Source organism: Sorex araneus, chromosome 3 (assembly GCF_027595985.1).
Source record: "Sorex araneus isolate mSorAra2 chromosome 3, mSorAra2.pri, whole genome shotgun sequence".
In the NCBI taxonomy this organism is placed as follows: Eukaryota; Metazoa; Chordata; class Mammalia; order Eulipotyphla; family Soricidae; genus Sorex; species Sorex araneus.
In genome coordinates, this window is record NC_073304.1 from 151681610 (window position 1) to 151700863 (window position 19254).

At 44.5% G+C, this 19254-nt stretch overlaps 1 protein-coding gene across 3 annotated transcripts in view; it reads left to right on the plus strand.

Moving 5' to 3' along the window:
• The window catches only part of POGZ (pogo transposable element derived with ZNF domain), a 48546-nt gene that overhangs the window by 6128 nt on the left and 23164 nt on the right, over positions 1 to 19254 (plus strand). For 2 of the 3 annotated variants that reach the window (XM_004618093.2, XM_004618094.2), the window contains exons 2-3: positions 8145 to 8269; positions 18531 to 18706. In XM_004618093.2, the coding sequence (XP_004618150.1) occupies positions 8146 to 8269; positions 18531 to 18706 (300 nt within the window). In that variant the 5' untranslated portion in view covers position 8145. Of the gene's footprint in view, positions 1 to 8144; positions 8270 to 18530; positions 18707 to 19254 lie in introns of those variants that run through there. The other variant, XM_055130362.1, reaches the window with a different exon arrangement.

Consider the following 19254-nt stretch of genomic DNA (forward strand, 5'->3'; position numbering starts at 1 on the left):
GACCAGACATTTTAGAAATGAAGATAAGATTAAAGATTTTGGAAACTTATTTCCAAAAAAAATGAATCACCAGTGATGTAATCAATAGTGGTAATAGCAAATAACGCTATTGCAGGTAAGGGAAACACGGCCCCAGAGTGTCTGCCTTCCGTATATGCTAGGCCTGGAGCTCCAGCTAACGTGCTCGGCCCTGCTGGGTCTGGAGCTCTGGGGGTCAGGCCTGCAGGGCTTGTCCAGGAACACAGTATCCTCAACGCAGCCTGGGAGCCTCTCCCATAAAGAGAAAGTTTTCATAGTAACTACAATTTTAGAAAAGGAACCTGATGTTCCAGTTTTATCAGGAGAGATCACATATTTTGTCAAGAATGACAAAAATTGTCAATACAAAGGTAAAATATATTGGATACATTTGTGGGTGAAATGAACTAGATGTATATGAATTTTAGGAAAGTTCTTAATGTTTAAGGATGTGACCATTTGAAGGTTCATGGGACTCTTGCTTCACTTCACTGTTAAAGAGTGTTTTTTATTTTCCTGTATTTTTGTTTCTGGGGGCCCACACCTGCTCCGAGCTAGTTCTGCTTATTCCAAGGGCAAGTTCACTCATAGCTCATCATTCATTATGGAGCTGTTTGCCACTGTTGTTATCATTTATTCTTTAAATTTATCCTCCTGGGCATTTGGTAGTTATACTTCTATTAGCTCTTGGCTATGGGCTCTTAAAGCTACATACAAATGGACTATGGTATACAGTTAATTAGAAAAAAGTGTTATGTGGTATCCTTTTCAGTCCAACTAGATGATAAAACACAGAAGTAGGGTCTTGGCTCAAAGAGTCTCTGCAAACGAGATACCACCTCACACCACAGAGACTGGCACACATCCAAAAGAACAAAAGCAACCACTGTTGGAGAGAATGTGGGGAGAAAGGGACCCTTCTACACTGCCGGTGGGAATGCCGACTGGTTCAGCCCTTTTGGAAAACAATATGGACAACTCTCAAAAAATTAGAAATTGAGCTCCCATTTGACCCAGCACTACTGGGAATATATCCCAGAGAAGCAAAAACGTATAGTTGAAATGACATCTGCACTTATATGTTCATCGCAGCACTGTTTACAATAGCCAGAATCTGGAAAAAACCTGAGTGCCCTAGAACAGATGACTGGTTGAAGAAACTCTGGTACATCTATACAATGGAATACTATGCAGCTGTTAGAAAAAAGGAGGTCATGAACTTTGCATATAAGTGGATCGGCATGGAAAGTATCATGCTAAATGAAATGAGTCAGAAAGAGAGAGACAGACATAGAAAGATTGCACTCATCTGTGGAATATAGAATAACAGAGTAGGAGACTAACACCCAAGAACTGTAGAAATAAGTACCAGGAGGCTGACTCCATGGCTTGGAGGCTGGCCTCACATTCTGGGGAGAGGGCAACTCAGAGAAGGGATCACCAAGTAAAATGTGGTCAGAGGCCATGCGGGGGAAGGGTGATGTGGGCTGAATGTAGACTAGAGACTGAACACAATGGCTACTCAACACCTTTATTGCAAACCACAACACCTAATTAGAGAGAGAGAACAAAAGGGAATACCCTGCCACAATGGCAGGGTGGGGTGGGAGGAGATGGGGGGAGATGGGATTGGGGAGGGTAGGAGGGACGCTGGGTTTACTGGTGGTGGAGAATGGGCACTAGTGAAGAGATGGGTTCTCGAACTTTGTGTGAGGAAACATGAGCACAAAAATGAGTAAATCTGTAACTGTACCCTCACGGTGATTCACTAATTAAAAATAAATAAATAAATAGAAAGCTGAATAAAGGAAAAAAAAGAGTCTCTGCAATATGTATTTGAGTTCATTTTATTTTTATTATTTTAATTTGTTTTGGGGTCACACCTGATGGTGCTCAGGCCTTACTCCTGGCTCTGTGCTCAGGGATTACTTCCTGGTGATTCTCGGGAGAATGTGCTGGGGATGGAAGTGGGCCAGCCGCTTTCAAGGCAAGCGCCCTATATGTTCTATTGTCTCTTGTTTCATTTTTAATTCCATTTCTTGCTAATATTGTGTATGTTAATATGAAATATGCACTTTTAGGTTGATTCCTTAGGTGTTGTTCTTTTCTTTCCTATTCTCCCCCTTGTGGTTTCGGTTTGAGAAGATAAGATATTGGAAACTAGCAGGAATCAGGTTACAAGTGCATTTGGACCTGACTTTTAAAAAAATTATTTTTTAGGGGCTGGAGAGATAGCACAGCGGGTAGGGCGTTTGCCTTGCACGCGGCCGACCCGGGTTCAAATCCCAGCATCCCATATGGTCCCCTGAGCACGGCCAGGGGTAATTCCTGAGTGCAGAGCCAGGAGTGACCCCTGTGCATCGCCAGGTGTGACCCCCCCAAAAAAAAAAGCCAAAAAATGATTTTTTATTTTATAAATCAAATATCACAATATTTGATGATTTTTAATATTCAAACATCAATCCCACCACCATTACACCTTCCCACCACCATATTGCAGATGTTTCCATCCCGAATCCTGCCCCAAATCAGAATTGAAATAATGTATTTTGTATTGTTTGTTATGAAAAACCGTTGAAAATGCTACCAAAAAGTGTCCTTAGAGGAAAGAGTGTGAAGATTGTTGTGTTTCACCAAGGGGCCATTAAACCCTTCTGTAAGAGATCACTAACATGTTGTTAAAGGTTGAGACTTGTGTATTTTTATTTATATATGTTTGTGTGTGTGTGTGTGTATATATGTGTATATACATCTCTCAGTGTATCACTGTCATCCCGTTGCACATTTTAATTGCTCAAGAGGGCACCAGTAACATCTCCATTGGGAGACTTGTTAACTGTTTTGGACATATCAAATATGCCACAGGTAGATTGCCAGGCTCTGCTGTGTGGGTGGGATACTCTCTGTAGCTTGCTGGACTCTCTGAGAGGGGTGGAGGAATCGAACCCAGGTGGGCCGTGTGCAAGGCAAATGCCCTAGCCTCTAGGCTATTGCTCCAGCCCATGTGTGTGTGTGTGTGTGTGTGTGTGTGTATAATTTTTCTCTAAGATTTGTTACTTCCTACTTTGAACCCTGTCAGATGTCGTGCGTTACTCTTGGAATATGGATAGGGTGTGTCCTATGAAGTGTGGCGTGGCCGTGAGTAGGTTCACTCGTGGGTGAGGCTCGGTCACAGTATGCGGAGAGCGGGTGTGAGCATGGTGGCAGTTGAATTCTGGAGGTTTTTGCATCCCTTGGGGCAGGGAAGGTTCTCACCTGCCCCCCTCTGGGGCACCCCAAGTGAAACAGCCTGGCGCTGGGTCTGGCAGCATGGTTATGGTGAGTTAGACCTAACTTTTAACAAAATATGTGATCTGGGTTAATTAAGCCAAACCCCAATCAAATGAGCCACCAGTGGTACACTGGAGTCATTGTATTAAAAAGGGCATTTACGATGATTTGATTTTGACCTGAGAACCTTTAACTGAGCAGTGATGCTATCCTTTCCAGGATGAGGAAATTGACCTTTAGCCAATAGTGGAAGGCAGAAGCAGTGACTTTTTGTTTATGTTACAGAGATGTAGGCTTTATTTTTAAAAAGGAAGTTGTAATTTAAACTTCTTTCCAGTTGAAGGCTGACTTTAAGACAAGCTAGTAACAGTACTGGGATTAGAATGTGACAGGTGAGACTCATTTTAGGTGCAGATTTCAAGATACTGCAAGAGACTCAGTAATCAAGATACTGTATCCTTCAAAAAAGGTCAGTATTCTCTTATGCCTGTGATAAAAAGAAATAAACGGGGCTGGAGTGATAGCACAGTGGGTAGGGCGTTTGCCTTGCACGCAGCCGACCCAGGTTCGAATCCCAGCATCCCATATGGTCTCCTGAGCACCGCCAGGGGTGATTCCTGAGTGCATGAGCCAGGAGTGAGCCCTGTGCATCGCCGGGTGTGACCCAAAAAAAAAAAGAAATAAACGTCCAAAGTTGATAGAAACAAAGAGCTTGAGGACTGGTCTTCAGCAGGAAGCAGGCACTGGAAGGGGGGATGGAATGGGGCAAAGCCTGGCGGGGGGGGGGGGCAGTGGTTGGAGGTTTGGGGAGATATATCAGGGAAAAGAATACTACAGCAGTGATGGAGGTAAAAAGGAGCCTGTTATAGAGGCAGGCTGGGGGACTGGCAGAGGGAAATGAACACTGGTGAAGGGAATGGGGTTAATGGAACGTTAAACACCTGAAATACATTCATAAACAACTTTGTAATTCATGATGATTTTGATTTTAAAAGCAATTATCAGTGCAAAGAAAATTCATATTAATCAAAATACAGGACTTTAGCTTTACACTTATATCTACCTCCCCATAATCCTAGCCTACTATATGATAAACTTTTGGGGGAGGTCTTTTGGGCCACACCCAGAAGTGCTCAGGGCTTACTCCAGGTACTTCACTCAGGAATCATTCCTGGTGGTGCTCAGGGGACCATATGGGATGTTGAAGATCGAACCTGGAGTGGCTGCTTGCAAGCAAGCGTGCTGTCCACTGTATTACTGATCTGACCCTGCATCATAAACTTTTCTAGTCATCATCATTATTACTGTTATTTTGGTTTTTGGAGCTTTACGAGGTAGAGTCAGGGGCTGCTCCCAGCTTAGTACTCAGGGAACAAGCAAGGCTACGATTGAACCTTGGATTCATTAAGACCATGTGTTCCATGCCTTTGAGCAATTTCCCTGGCCTCTTTACAATCCCTAATTATTGCAGAAATTTCTGTGGACTATTCTACAGTAATATAGTCTAGTATTTGTTCATTGTTTATCAAGAAAACCTATTTCTTAGCCCAGATATTTATGTTTCATAGTTCAGGAATGCAAGTCAAGCTTCCATGGAACTTAGCCCAAGGAACTTTTTTAGGTTCCCAAATTGCTTTGTACTCTGAAAGACATCAGCCATCCACAAAGATCCCTAAAACTCTCATGGAATTATCATTTCTGCAGAAACCTGCACATCCCTTCTGTTGTGGTTCAGCCAGAGTTGCTCTGATTCTTTCATGATTGCATAGAAAGCCTTTAAGAATAATGAGTGTGGGCCCGAGTGATAGTACAGCGGCGAGGACATTTGCGTTGCACGTAGCCCAGCTGGGTTCAATCCCTGGCATCCTATATGGTCCCCTGAGCACCACCAGGAGTAATTCCTGAGTGCATAGCCAGGAGTAACCCCTGAGCATCGCTGGGTGTGACCCAAAAAGAAAAAAAAAATTCAAATAAGGAATGCTTTACTGGTGAATACCCAAGTAGGTGAGCACTGATAGAGTCTCTGGGACTGGGACACAAAGTTCCTGCCAGCTGCACCGGAGACCCACTTGATTGTCGAAGCTTAGGAGCTGTTCCCTTGGCCACATGTCCAGGCTTGGGCTGAAGCGAGGTTATGTTCTTCAAGGAAATAGAAAAAATCTACCCCATTGTCCACCTGGGTTGGGCTCTGTCTTTCCATTTCGGAAGAGAATGTCTACAGAAGGCAGATGGTGAGGCCAGGCAGTTTTCAGTGAGGGCGGGTGCAGAGTCAGGAGAGAGTGGGCTTTTCTGAGGGCGAGAGAGCGCCCCGGCAGAAAGCAAAGGCCTCCTGTTAGGGAGTCTGGGCCAGCTGCATATCAGTGCCTGGACCCCTCGGCAGAGCTGATTATATATGTTTTTCAAGAACATCTAGGCTTGGGAGTTTGATTTGTTCCCCTTGGTCTGTCATTCCACAGTACAGAGCTTGTGGGAGGGTAATCCTTTCCAGTTCTTCCATGTCGCAATTTGAAGGCTTTTTGGCTGTCCCTGGAGTTCACTGCTGAGAGGACTCCTGACTGCCTGCTCACTCCCGTAACAGGGAGCTGCATATGCTTAGCTTGACAGCAGCATCTGCAGGTTAGCCAGAGGCCTCGAAGCTATGGTAGTTATTCTCAGAAATCATTCTGGGGTGTGGTGCCTCCAGCAGGTCAACCCGTACCTGTGAAGCTTTCTGATACCTCCAAATTGCTGCTATGCCTTTGGCCGGACTCAACAACTTGGGGCCAAGTTTACCAATAAATTATATGGCCAAAAGTTAGGCATGTGGGAGCCACATCCACAAACTACCTCTGGCTGAGCTATACAAGCTCATTTATTGGCCTTATTTCAGAGACCCATAACTTTTTATTTTTTAAAAAATTTTTTTTTGGGGGGGGCCACACCTTGCAATGCACAGGAGTTACTCCTGGCTCTGCACTCAGGAATTACCACTGGCAGTGCTCAGGGGAACCATATGGGATGCTGGGAATTGAACCCGGGTCAGCTGCGTGCAAGGCAAATGCCCTACCCGCTGTGCTATTGCTCCAGCCCCGAGACCCATAACTTTTTAAAGAGATCAAAAGCCACAGTTAGTCCTGGACCTGTGTATGCTGAACAGACTGGGGTAAATTGGAGGGGGATGGGTTGGCCAGGGGTCTGCCCAAGCAGAACCCCCGGCAGCTGCTTGCTTCCACAGTCCACAGTCACCTGCATACCCCCAGCCTGACTCCACCACCTTAGGAGGGACCTCACCAAGATATAATCTGCTGAAAATTCGGGTATGCGGGTTTTGTGACTGAAATCTCCACTCTTTCTAGGGTTGGGGTGGTGGGCTACCTCCCCCTACATCCCTATACTTCTGGAAGTCTCGGCAGTCACGCCTATATACCAAAGTGGCCACCCAGTCGATAAACTACTCCAGCCTTACCATCCTGATAAAATTACTGAATGCCCTGAACAAACACCATGACCTCTTAGCACCTTTATTGCAAACCATAATGCACTAAAGAAAAAGGAGAGAGAGAGCGCAAGGAGAGAGCCTCCCATAGAGGGAGGCTGGGGGTGGGGAAGCCGGGGTGTTGGGGGATGGTGGGAGGGAAACAGGATATAAGTGGTGGGAAATGTACACTGGTAGAGGGATGGGTGCTGGATCATTGTATGACTAAAACCCAATTATGAACAGCTTTTTTTTTTTTCTTTTTGGGTCATACCTGGTGGCGCTCAGGGGTTACTCCTGACTCTGCACTCAGGAATTACTCCTGGTGGTGCTAAGGGACCGTATGGGATGCTGGGAATCGAACCTGGGTTGGCCATGTGCAAGGCAAACGCCCTACCCGCTGTGCTATCACTCCAGCCCTGAGCAGCTTTGTAATGGTCTACCTCACGGATATTCAATTAAAAAAAATTTTTTTTTTAAAGTAACGCAGAATTCATTCCCAATTCAATCAGCTTAATCAGTGACTGAATAAATAGCAGTACTCCTACATTAAAAAAGATATCGTTCTTCCTGACTTTATAAATGGGTTTCCAGTATAAGCATCATTATCCTGAACCCTTAGAAATGGCGAGAACAGGCTGGAATAGAGAGTGCGCTTTTGTATTCAGTTGCTGGTAGCACTGTAGCACTGTCGTCCGTTGTTCATCGATTTGCTTGAGCGGGCACCGGTAATGTCTCCACTGTGAGACTTGTTACTGTTTTTGGCATATCGAATATACCACGGGTAGCTTGCCAGGCTCTGCCGTGCGGGCGGGATACTCTCAGTAGCTTGCCGGGCTCTCTGAGAGGGACGGAGGAATCGAACCCAGGTTGGCCGTGTGCAAGGTAAACACCCTACCAGCTGTGTTAATGCTCCAGCCCCAAGAGGATATTTCTTAAGAGGTTGGGCCACATGCTAGTATGGCATTACCCCCTTAGCATCATCTGGCATAGTCTTGGGAGCGGGAGCCCTGAAGTACCACAGGGCTAGAACAGCATTGCATGGCTGGATCCCAGCAACTAACTGAGCATCTAACTCTTAGGCCTGGATCTGTTGGGTCAGAAAAGCCCCGGGCTCAGAGGCAGAGTTGAGGAACCCACCCACTGGAAAATAGGATGCTGTGTTTTGTTTTGTCACACCTGGCTTATGTTCAGAATTACTGAGTGCTGTCAGTACTGAGTTCAGGGCTCACTCCTGGAAGTGCTCAGGGGACCCTTTGTGGTGCTGGGAAATGAACCCAGATCTCCCTCATGCAAGGCGAATGCTTGTATTATTGCTTTGGGCCAGTTCTGTATTTTGAGTGAAACTATTTGTCCCATTCTAAGGTCAGTATCATATTTAATCCTTTTCTCCCCCTTGTAGCATGGCGGACACCGACCTGTTTATGGAATGCGAGGAGGAGGAGCTGGAGCCTTGGCAGAAGATCAGCGATGTCATTGAGGACTCGGTAGTGGAGGATTATAATTCAGTGGAGAAGACAGCTACAGGTAATACCCGCTTCCTGTTTTAGAACGCGTCCATGGGATTGGTGAGCGTGAGGCGGAGAGGGACTTTATAAATTCAAGGGTTCCTCTTCATGGCACTGGTGCTAGTTCTATAAATACCTCTTTCAGAAACAAGACTAGAAATACTGTTTTTAATTAATAAAAAATTGAGAGTTGGATTAAGCAGTGCTTATCAGACGTCCAGCAAGCATTTGACCAGACGGTGCATGAATGAGAGTGCAAAGTGATGGATGGTGTCTGTCAGTGCTCGTTTATATGCCCAGGCAAAATGCAGGCTCCCAGGACCTTGTTTCTTCTGCTTGCACTTGGTTTCTCCTGTGGACAGAGTAGACTTAACGTTGTGGTTGCCTTCATGGAGTGTTTACAAATGTAGGCATATTAGCATTTCTTTCAGAAAGATGAGATGGCCCCGAATGCAGAGAAGGAGCAGTAGTTCCTTTACCCTCTAAGGTGTACCCATTGCTTGCTCTCGCATCCCACCTTGCCTTGAGACCTGAATTTGGCATTGGCATTGGTCTGAACTGAAACAGGACAAGGTTCAGGGGCTTGTGGATGTGTCTGGTTTGCGAATACCAGTCGTGGTGCTGAATAAGCAAAATACCGTAGTCTGGCTTAGTGAGTGCTGGGCCAGCTTATTAACCAGAAGGTACAAGAAAAGGGCATTGTGTCTGAGTTGGTGCAGTGAGGAACATAGTTGATACCAGGATGAGCTATTATGCTATTCGATGAATGGTTGTGTTTATGATATTGGACAACTCATTGACTCTCGAGACCTGCAGCCGTTTTTAAAGGGAGGATTTAGAACAGTATCCTTTAATGTCGCCTGTCTCTGCTCCAAGCGACTGTACCTCCCCATCCCCACAGTTTCAGTCTTGAAACTGAAAGTCAGTAGCCAGTCTTGGCTCCAGTGCCCATCGCTGCCCATGCTTCTGTTGCTGGGCACCTCGCTACTCCCGCCAAAGTTAGTAGCAGCAGGGCATAGAACAGCAACAGTATAAAGAAGACCATTGTCACACTAATTGCCAACAATGGTAAGTGGGATTACTGGAAAATTGCTCTTGGGCTAGAAGGTGAGAGAAGGAAGCCTTTGGGACAAATGGACGTGTTTAGTTTCAGACAGAAGCACAGAAGCGGCTCTAGTCACTAGGGAGTGATTTCCTGATGGTTCTCTGATCTGGAAGTGACTCAGTAGGCGGTTCTGAGGGAGCAAGCAGTGTGTGTGGTGTTCCAGGTCAGAGCAGCTGAATCTTATCGATTTTTAGGAGAGAAAATGCAAACCCAAGGTTCCTAATTATTATTATTATTATTATTTTGCTTTTTGGGTCACACCCAGCGATGCTCAGGGGTTACTCCTGGCTTTGCACTCAGGAATTACTCCTGGTGGTGCTTGGGGGACCATATGGGATGCCGGGGATCGAACCCGGGTCAGCCGCGTGCAAGGCAAACGCCCTACCCGCTGTGCTATCGCTCCAGCCCCAAGGTTCCTAATTATTAAGAGAGTTTTTGCTTCTGGTGCTGGTGGGATCTTTTCTTCCTTCCTTCCTTCCTTCCTTCCTTCCTTCCTTCCTTCCTTCCTTCCTTCCTTCCTTCCTTCCTTCCTTCCTTCCTTCCCTCCCTCCCTCCCTCCCTCCCTCCCTCCCCACTTGTTTGGTTAAGAATTCTTCCCAAGGAAACTTTGTTCTGTATTTTCCCTGGCCAGTTCATTTGGTTTTTGGTTCCTAGGTATGGGAAAATAGAGTGGTTGTCTCTGAAGGAAACAGTGAAGGTATTGGCTTTAGTGTATTTATTGGCTTACAGAGGTATTATAGCCATGAGTCCCGTTTTGTTTCTGGTGACTTTGTCCCCCAAAGAGAAGTTACTGGCATGTTTTGTCTCAAAACTAGAATAATCACGTTAATAGAGCTATTGCATTGCTGCTGAGGATTGATTATAATAGCCTTCTAAAAAAAGAAAAATGTGCGTTGTAGAAAAAGTAAACCACGTTTAACTGTGATCTCAGGACCTGAAGTTACCATTGGTAACTCTTAACCCTGTACATGTAAGTACTTTCATATACTGTATGTGCTAATGTATTTTCTTGTATTTTGTTTTGGGGCCACAGTCAGCAGTCTTGGAAGCTGCTTCTCGGCCCGGACTCCAAGATTGTGCCGGCAGTGCTCCGGGTACCACAAAGCGCGGGACAGGGAATGCAGTACAGGAGTCCAGACGGGCCTCCACACGCAGAGCTTCTCTCAGCTCTCTGGGCTATTCCATAGCCCATGAAGTGATTGATTTTTTTACGAAAAACAAATCTTACAAAATCTCTTCCTCTTTGCCTGCTTTTTTTCCCTTAATGAGTAATGAATATTTTCTGCCTGTCCTCTCCTCTCTCCCCCTTTCTCTCCCCACTTTTCCTTTTTTCCCTCCCTTGTCTGTCTTCCCCCAACTCCTGTCTTTGTCTCACAGGATTGAATTCCAGGTTCTCACAAATGCAAGTCATGACCTTTAGCACTGAACCACACATCTCTGATCTGTTTTCTGTTTTCTGGTACTTGTAGCATATTTTTGGTGATTACATTGCTTGGTTAACTATTCTTAACAATAAGTTGCTAAGGGGTATATTGCTTTTTAAATTTTTTTTTTTTTTTTAAGATATCAGTAGTCAAACCCAGGTCTCTTGCATGTGAGGCATGTATTTTACCATTGAGCTGTATCTCTGACTCCAGTATTGTTTATTTTATTTGGGGGTCGGGATGGGTTCAGTCAAACCCAGCAATGCCCAGGGCTTATTCCTGGTTCTGCTCAGGGATCACTCCTGGAGGTGCTTAGGGAAGCATATGCTGTACCAGGGATCAGACTGGGCTTGGCCGCCTGCAAGGCAAGTGCTTTAGCCCCTGTTCTATCTGTCCAGCTAGTATTGTTATTTTAAGGAACTATAAAAATGGCCTCTTATCTTTTTCTCACATTCTTAGTTCTGAAAATACACATCATTCTTTTTTCTTTCTTGGTTTTTGGGCCACACCCAGTGATGCTCAGGAATTACTCCTCGCAATGCTCGGGGACCGTGTGGGATGTCAGAGATCAAATGCTGGTCTGCCATGTACAAGACAAGTCCCCTTTGTGCTGTGTTCTCTTGCACCTCCATCATTTCATTTCTTTTTTGCACTTATTTTGGTGTGGGGAAGGGTAGCACCCAGCAGTGCTCAGGGTCTCTCTCTTCCTTTCCTTCTCTCCCCCCCTCTTTCTCTTTCTTCTTTCTTGGGCCACGCCCAGTGATGCTCAAGGGTTACTCATGGTTCTGCATTCAGGAATCACTACTGGCCGCGGTGCTCAAGGACCCATATGGGGTGCTGGGGATTGGACCCAGGTTGGCTGCGTATAAGGCAAACACTCTACCCTCTGTACTTTGTCTCACAGGCCCATCCTTTTCTAAGTGCTAGATTTTTGGATCAGTTGTCATCACAGTCTTTAAGGATTTTGATAAATACATTTCCTCAATATCCTATCTAGAAATGCATCAATTTATATTTTCATCAGAAGTGCATATTTGAGACTTTCTTTGGTTACATACAGTGCTGGAGTGAATACACTCAGGTGTTTAAATCTGAGTCCACTGTGTAGGCATATCTGCAGTCAGAAGTGAGGTTGCTGGGGCAGGCATTTATAGATCAATAGACCGTGTCAAATTGTCGTCTTTATAGGTTGTACCATGTATTGTTGCCAGCCTCCGGTATTATCAAACTGAAATCTTTATCATTTCTGGAGGTTTGGTTTTTTTTCCTCCCGAAGTAAATAAATAAAACTCTTCCTCCCCCCCGCAATAAATAAATAAAACTTCATTTATTGAAAATAAAGTTTTTGGCACTTGGGTAATCTTTAGAATTTTATTTTATCAGCCTTTTTTCTTTTTCTTTTGGTTTTGGGACACACTCGTTAGTGCTCAGGGCTTACTCCTGGCTAGCTTGGGAATGATATGGGGTATCAGGGATTCAGAATTTTTGAAAACAAATAGGAACAGACAGGTAGATAGATAGGTGAATCATCACTATTCTTCCAGTAGCCAATTAAGCTAAATGCTCTTTGATCCCAGAGTTCTGAGGCTTATGACAGACAGACATTATCTAGTCTCCTTGACTCCTTGAATGATGGGCCCTTGATTCTGCAGCCCACCGTAGACCTTTGTGCAGAGTTTTGTTTGTTAGGAGGCTACGTGTGACTATGCTGGAACCTATGCCCAGCTTTGCTGGGGAGTAGGAGGGATGGTGTATGTCACTCCCCACAGTGTGGGGGATCGAACCTGGGCCTCCCGCTTTCAGAGGAATCTCCAGCCCTTTGAGTTACTCTCCCTGACCCCGTGCAGATGATACACAAAATATATTTTATGACAGGTTAAAATTAAAATGTTAAGCCATATTTACAACAGAAATTGGATATAGACTGGTCACCAGAGTTATGTAGGTCTTTTTGGAGGGCTATACCTGGCAGTGCCCAGGGTTTACTCCCAGCTCTGCACTCAGGGATCATTCCTGGTGGGATAGGGAAGACCATATGGATGCCTGGGATCAAATCAACTCCAGTTTGGTTCTGTTCAAGGCAAGCACTGTACTAGAATTATCCCCTTTATTTTTTTTTTAATTTTTAATTTTTAATTATTTTTTTTGGGGGGGGTTTGGGTCACACCCGGCGATGCACAGGGGTTACTCCTGGCTCATGCACTCAGGAATTACTCCTGGCGTTGCTTGGGGGACCATATGGGATGCTGGGAATCGAACCCGGGTCGGCCTCGTGCAAGGCAAACACCCTACCCGCTGTGCTATTGCTCCAGCCCCGAATTATCCCTTTTAGTACCTATAATTCTATAACACTTTTCCTAAGTATAACTTTTTATTCTGAAATGCTAGTCTAGGTATAAGGTAAGACTTGGGGAAAAGAAAAGAACTTTAGAATCTTTTTAATCAGCTTGATTACAGTTTCTAGTTTATTTGAGAATGACTTAGATGCGGAGAATTGATAGATAAATCCCTTAGGGTGTTTTGGTAGGGAGGGAGCAGTGCCTAGGGGCCTGATTCTTTTCCCTGTAGTCCTTAGGCTTGCTGTATTCAGGAACTTTCTGAAATAGATTGTGTGCAGATGATGTTGAATGATCCCACATAAACACAAAACATTTTATTCTTCCTTTCCTATATTTAGTTGGGATCTTGAGTCAGTGAGTAGCTTAAGTTTTAGGTGTAGATAAGTAAGATAATTTATTTACTTTTACTCAACCTAGTAGTTAAAATATATAAAGGAACTACATGTGTTTTCTTTTTTTTTTTTTTTCTTTTTGGGTCACACCCGGCGATGCACAGGGGTTACTCCTGGCTCTGCACTCAGGAATCACCCCTGGCCGTGCTCAGGGGACCATATGGGATGCTGGGATTTGAACCCGGGTCGGCCGCGTGCAAGGCAAACGCCCTACCCGCTGTGCTATCTCTCCAGCCCCCTACATGTGTTTTCTTAGACTGTATTTTTCCAGCCATAAATTGCAAAGGGGTAAAAAGAGATGAATGGAGCATCTAGAGTAAAAGAGACTTAAGAGATATGCCCATTGTGGCGTTCATGTCCAATTCAGCTTAATCAATGGCTGAATAAATAGCAGTACTCCTACATTATTTAAAGAAGAGAGAGAGAGGGGCTGGAGCAATAGCACAGCGGGTAGGGCGTTTGCCTTGCACGCGGCTGACCCAGGTTCGAATCCCAGCATCCCATATGGTCCCCTGAGCACCGCCAGGAGTAATTCCTGAGTGCAGAGCCAGGAGTAACCCCTGTGCATCGCCAGGTGTGTCCCAAAAAGAAAAAAAAAAAAAACCTAAAGGAGAGAGAGAGAGAGAGATGTCCATCACTTGGGCTTTTTGAGCCTTTTATAATCTGATTCATGTTCTTTAAAAAAAGAGGGGGGACTGGAGCGATAGCACAGTGGGTAGGGCATTTGCCTTGTATGCAGCCGACCCGGGTACGATTCCCAGCATCCCCTATGGTCCCCCAGCACCGCCAGGAGTAATTCCTGAGTGCAGAGCCAGGGGTAACCCCTGAGCACCGCTGAATGTGACCCAAAAGAGAAAAAAAAGAGGGGGACTGGAGAGTTAATACAACTTGCAAGCATTCGATGCAGGTAGCACACCTCTCTGAGCATAGCAGGGAGTGCCCCATAAACAGAGAGAAGAGAGGGCTGGGGATATGGCTTGCTGGTAGACCACTTGCCTAGGGTTCAATTCCTCACACTATGGTTCCATGAGCACAGCTAGCTGGTAGTGACACCAAACTGGGCGTAGCTCCTACGCACCCCTGAATATGATTTCAGAAACAGAAGGCATGGGCCATTGTACATTTATTTGACAGGGTATTTGAAATTTCAGAGAATCATTACTATTTAACTTTTTGTTTCTTTTGTGTTTTGGGAAGCCACACTCAGTGGTGCTCAGGGATCACTCCTGAATGATGGGATGCCAGGGAACTGAACCTAGGTCAGCTGTGTGCAAGGCAAGTGCCTTACTTGCTGTGCTAGCTCTCTCTCTGGCTCATGTTTATAACTTTTTGTGATATAATTGAAAATGAATTTCTAAGGTATTTAAATACATATATATGTATGTATACACATATATTGTGAAATAATTCCTATTATCTAGTTAATTTGCATATTCATCACTTCATATATTCATGTGGGGGAGCTCATTAGAGGGGGATGACACCATTAAGTTCTATTCTGCTAGCAAATTATAATTATATAATACCATATTACTAACTGTAGTCAGAATTACATTTTTTAGAAGTGATAATGATGTTGATACTCTTTTGGGTGGCTGGTGGGTGTCACACCTGGTCTGCACTCAGGGATCACTCCTGAAGGGGCTCAGAAGACCATATAGAGTGCCAGGAATTGAACCTGGGTCAACAGTAGCAAGTGTCCTGGCACTGTACTCTCTAACTCCTGATATCTAGCCCTAGTATTCTCTTTTTAAAGAATATTCTTGCTTTGGAGTGTTGAAGAGGTCAACCTTAGACGTGGCCGACCCCAGTTTGATCCCTGGCACCACATTTGGTTTCTCAGCACGACCAGAAGTAGCTCAGCTTGGAGCAAGCCCTAAGCACAGCCAGATGTGACCCCCAAAAACCCGAAAACATGCCCGCAAACCAGTTTTACCTTTTTTTGGGGGGTAGGGGGGTGCGGCACACCCAGCGATGTTCAGGGGTTAATCCTGGTGGTGCTCAGGGATTGTACTATTGCTCTGGCCTCTGGATTATTTGTGGATGAAAATGTATGATCCAGAACTTGTTTCAGAGTAATAAAGGAGATAGTAAGTTAGAGGGAGGTACAGGTGAAGTGAAATTGGTCATAAATTGATCATTGTTAAATCTGGTTGATGCGTACATGTTGGGTGGTTCTTTAGAGTGTCGTTTTTTTGGGGGGGTTGCGTTTTGGATCACACCTAGCGATGCACAGGGGTTACTCCTGGCTCTGCACTCAAGAATGATTCCTGGTGGTGCTCAGGGACCATGGGATGCTGGGAATCAAACCCAGGTCAGCCATGTGCAAGCAAATGCCCTACCCACTGTGCTATCGATCCAGCCCCTAGAGTGTTCTATTTTTATATATTTAGACTTAATAATTAAACATTTAAATGTAAAGAACATCTGTTTCGTAGATTACAGTCTGGTTTGTACACAAAGCCCTTGTTGGATGCTTTGCTGGTTAATGCGTGCTGGCTGCCCTGTGTTCTAGCCCCCAGCAGGGCTCTGGGTTTCTGTAGGTCTTTGGATCAAGCTCCCACTGGCTTGCTCTTAGTCATGTCTCTGCCCCTGTGCGTGGGCTGCCTTTGTAGCTGTCTCAGTGGCCCCAGCTCTTAGTGTTCCATCTATTTCAGAGGAAACTACCCCATTCTGGTTGATTCCAGATCAGAGGTTGGGCAATATTTTGCTTGAATGTGTGGTTTGGGTTTCTTGGCTCTCTGAAATTTCCTCTTCAGTTTTGGAGTATTCTTTGTAAATCAGAAAGCATAGATTTAAAGATTTTTGGTCAAATGTAACAGAGAGCTTTAACTTGTAAAATCAACTTTTCTCACAGTTGAACATGTAAAATATCCCATTAAATGGGCTTGAGTGATAACACAGCGGGTAGGGTGTTTGCCTTGTACGCGGCCAACCTGAGTTCGATTCCCAGCTTCCCGTATGGTCCCCCGAGCACGGTCATGAGTAATTCCTGAGTGCAGAACCAGGAGTAACCCCTGAGCATCTCCAGGTGTGACCCAAAAAGCAAAAAAAAAAAAAAATCCCATTAAAGGTCCAGTTTATTAAATACAAATATATTTATAAGTGCCTTTTTTTTTTCTTTTTGGGTCACACCTGGCGATGCACAGGGGTTACTCCTGGCTCTGCACTCAGGAATTACCCCTGGCCGTGCTCAGGGGACCATATGGGATGCTGGGATTTGAACCCGGGTCGGCCGAGTGCAAGGCAAACGCCCTACCCGCTGTGTTATCTCTCCAGCCCCATAAGTGCCTTTTTAATATTTACTAATGTTCCTCATGAATGAATCATCTTCTGAAGTTATAACAGTTTCATTTTGGTGTTGGCTAGTATTTTCGTTTATGGTTGGGTCCTTACGGTCTGAATGACATAAAGAGAAAGTTATTGGCCTGTCAGTTTTAGGTTTCCGTATCCATAATCCATAAAAGACAGTGTCCATAAAAGTGGTTGCTTAGAATCTGCTACTTACACTGTGGGTTGTGATGACCCCTTATGAGGTAAAAGAATTTTGTTTTGCTGGGGCTGGAGCGATAGCACAGCGGGTAGGGCGTTTGCCTTGCACACGGCAGACCCGGTTCGATTCCCAGCATCCCATATGGCTCCCTGAGCACCGCCAGGGGTAATTCCTGAGTGCAGAGCCAGGAGTAACCCCTGTGCATCGCCAGGTGTGACCCAAAAAGCAAAAAAAAAAAAAAAGAATTTTGTTTTGCTGATTTGGTTTTTAAAATTTTGATTTTAGGGGGCCAGAGCAGTAGTACAGCAGGGAAGGCATTTGCCTTGCACGTGACCAACCTGGGTTTGGTCCCCGGCATCCCATATAATCCCCTGATCACACCTCCAGGAGTGATTCTTGAGTGAAGAGCCAAGAATAACCCCTGAGCATTGCCGGGTATGACCCAAAAAGTCAAAAAAAAATTTTTTTTTAATTTTAAAATATATTTCTGTATGATTATAATTTTTAAATTTTTATAACTATATATACAAATAATATACTATATATATTTTGTTTGTTTATTTGTTTTTGAACTGCACCCAGGAGTACTCGGGGATTACTCCTGGATCTGTACTGAAGGATCATTCCTGGTGACACTGGGGGGCCATATGTAGTACTGAGGATTGAACCTGGGTTGGCCCAGTGCATGGCAATTGCCCTAATCACTAAACTAACGCTTCTGCCAACGATTATGTACTTGCTGAATTGATATTTATTGATGAAAATGCCTCTTTTTTAAAAATATTAATGGATCAGTTAACAGTTAGATTCTGGAAAAATAGTTCATGGAAAAAAATTTTTTTGCTGATTTGATCTAGGCAGATTTTGTCCTGTCTTTGAGGTCATAAAAGTGGTAGCCATATAGAAGTTTATCCTGCCTTTGGCCATACCCCTCTGTGCCCAGGGGCAACTTTCAGCTTGGAGCTCTGGGCTCACCCTCTGCTCTGGGCACTGTGCAGTTCAAGGTTCAGCTTTTTGAACTCTCTTCTCTCTCTCTCTCTCTCTCTCTCTCTCTCTCTCTCTCTCTCTCTCTCTCTCTCTCTCTCTCTCTCTCTCTCTTTTTGCTTTTTGGGTCACACCCGGTGATTCACAGGGGTTACTCCTGGCTCTGCACTCAGGAATTACTCCTGGCGGTGCTCGGGGAACCCTAGGGGATGCTGGGAATTGAACCCGCTTGGCCGTGTGCAAGGCAAACTCCCTACCTGTTGTTTTATCGCTCTAGCTCCTGAACTCTTTTCTCTTGCCTGAAAGTCTGAATGTATTCTAGACTCATACTTAAACTAACGTGAGAGAGATTCATGAATCTCCTCCTGTGGGCCTGTTTTGGTTGTAGAATTTTAAGTATCCTTAAGTTTTTAGTGAGTTTGGTGTCACTGAGGTGAGTGGCCATCTTTAATACCTAGGGTGCCATTTATTATCTGAGATTGTAAAGTTTTGTATAGAATAATAGTTTTTCTCTTACATATTTTTTTTTCTTTTATCCCTTAGCTGGCAATTCTTTAGTCCAACAAAGTGGGCAGCCCCTGATCTTAACTCAGAATCCAGCGCCAGGTCTGGGCACAATGGTCACTCAGCCAGTGTTGAGACCTGTCCAGGTCATGCAAAATGCCAATCATGTGACTAGTTCCCCTGTGGCCTCACAACCAATATTCATCACCACACAGGTGAGTATCACTTTGAATTCTGGGACTTGGTAGGGAAGGGGAGAAAGACGGTCAAAGAAATGATTCCAGGTTCTGTCTTTTGACCTGGCTCTCCCATTTGCTGTTTTGTAATTTGATGACTATTATAGAAACATACATACACTGGGTAATTTCCTTTGTGTCCCTAGAGGGGTATTTAGTGGTTTAGAAAACAACTTGGATTAGGAAACCTTAATTAACACTTGGTTCTCAAGGCTTCTCACCCTTTGTTTGGGCCACTTTTCTTAAAAGGGGTAAGTTGAGTTTTAGAAATTTGTGTGTTAAATTGGTGAAGTGCAGGGAGATCTTTGGAAGTGAGGGAACATAACTTACTTGATATATTATATCAGTTGTTGTTGAAAGTCTAATGTGGATTGGAAAGACAAATGCTTCTTTTTCCTGTGACTTCCTAAGTTAAAAATTTTCATTAAATTTGCCAGAGGTTCATGGCCTTTAAAGTGGACTTTGGGAACAATTTCTTAAAATCCTGTAATGAATCACTCCAGTGAATACTATTATTTGTCCTTTCC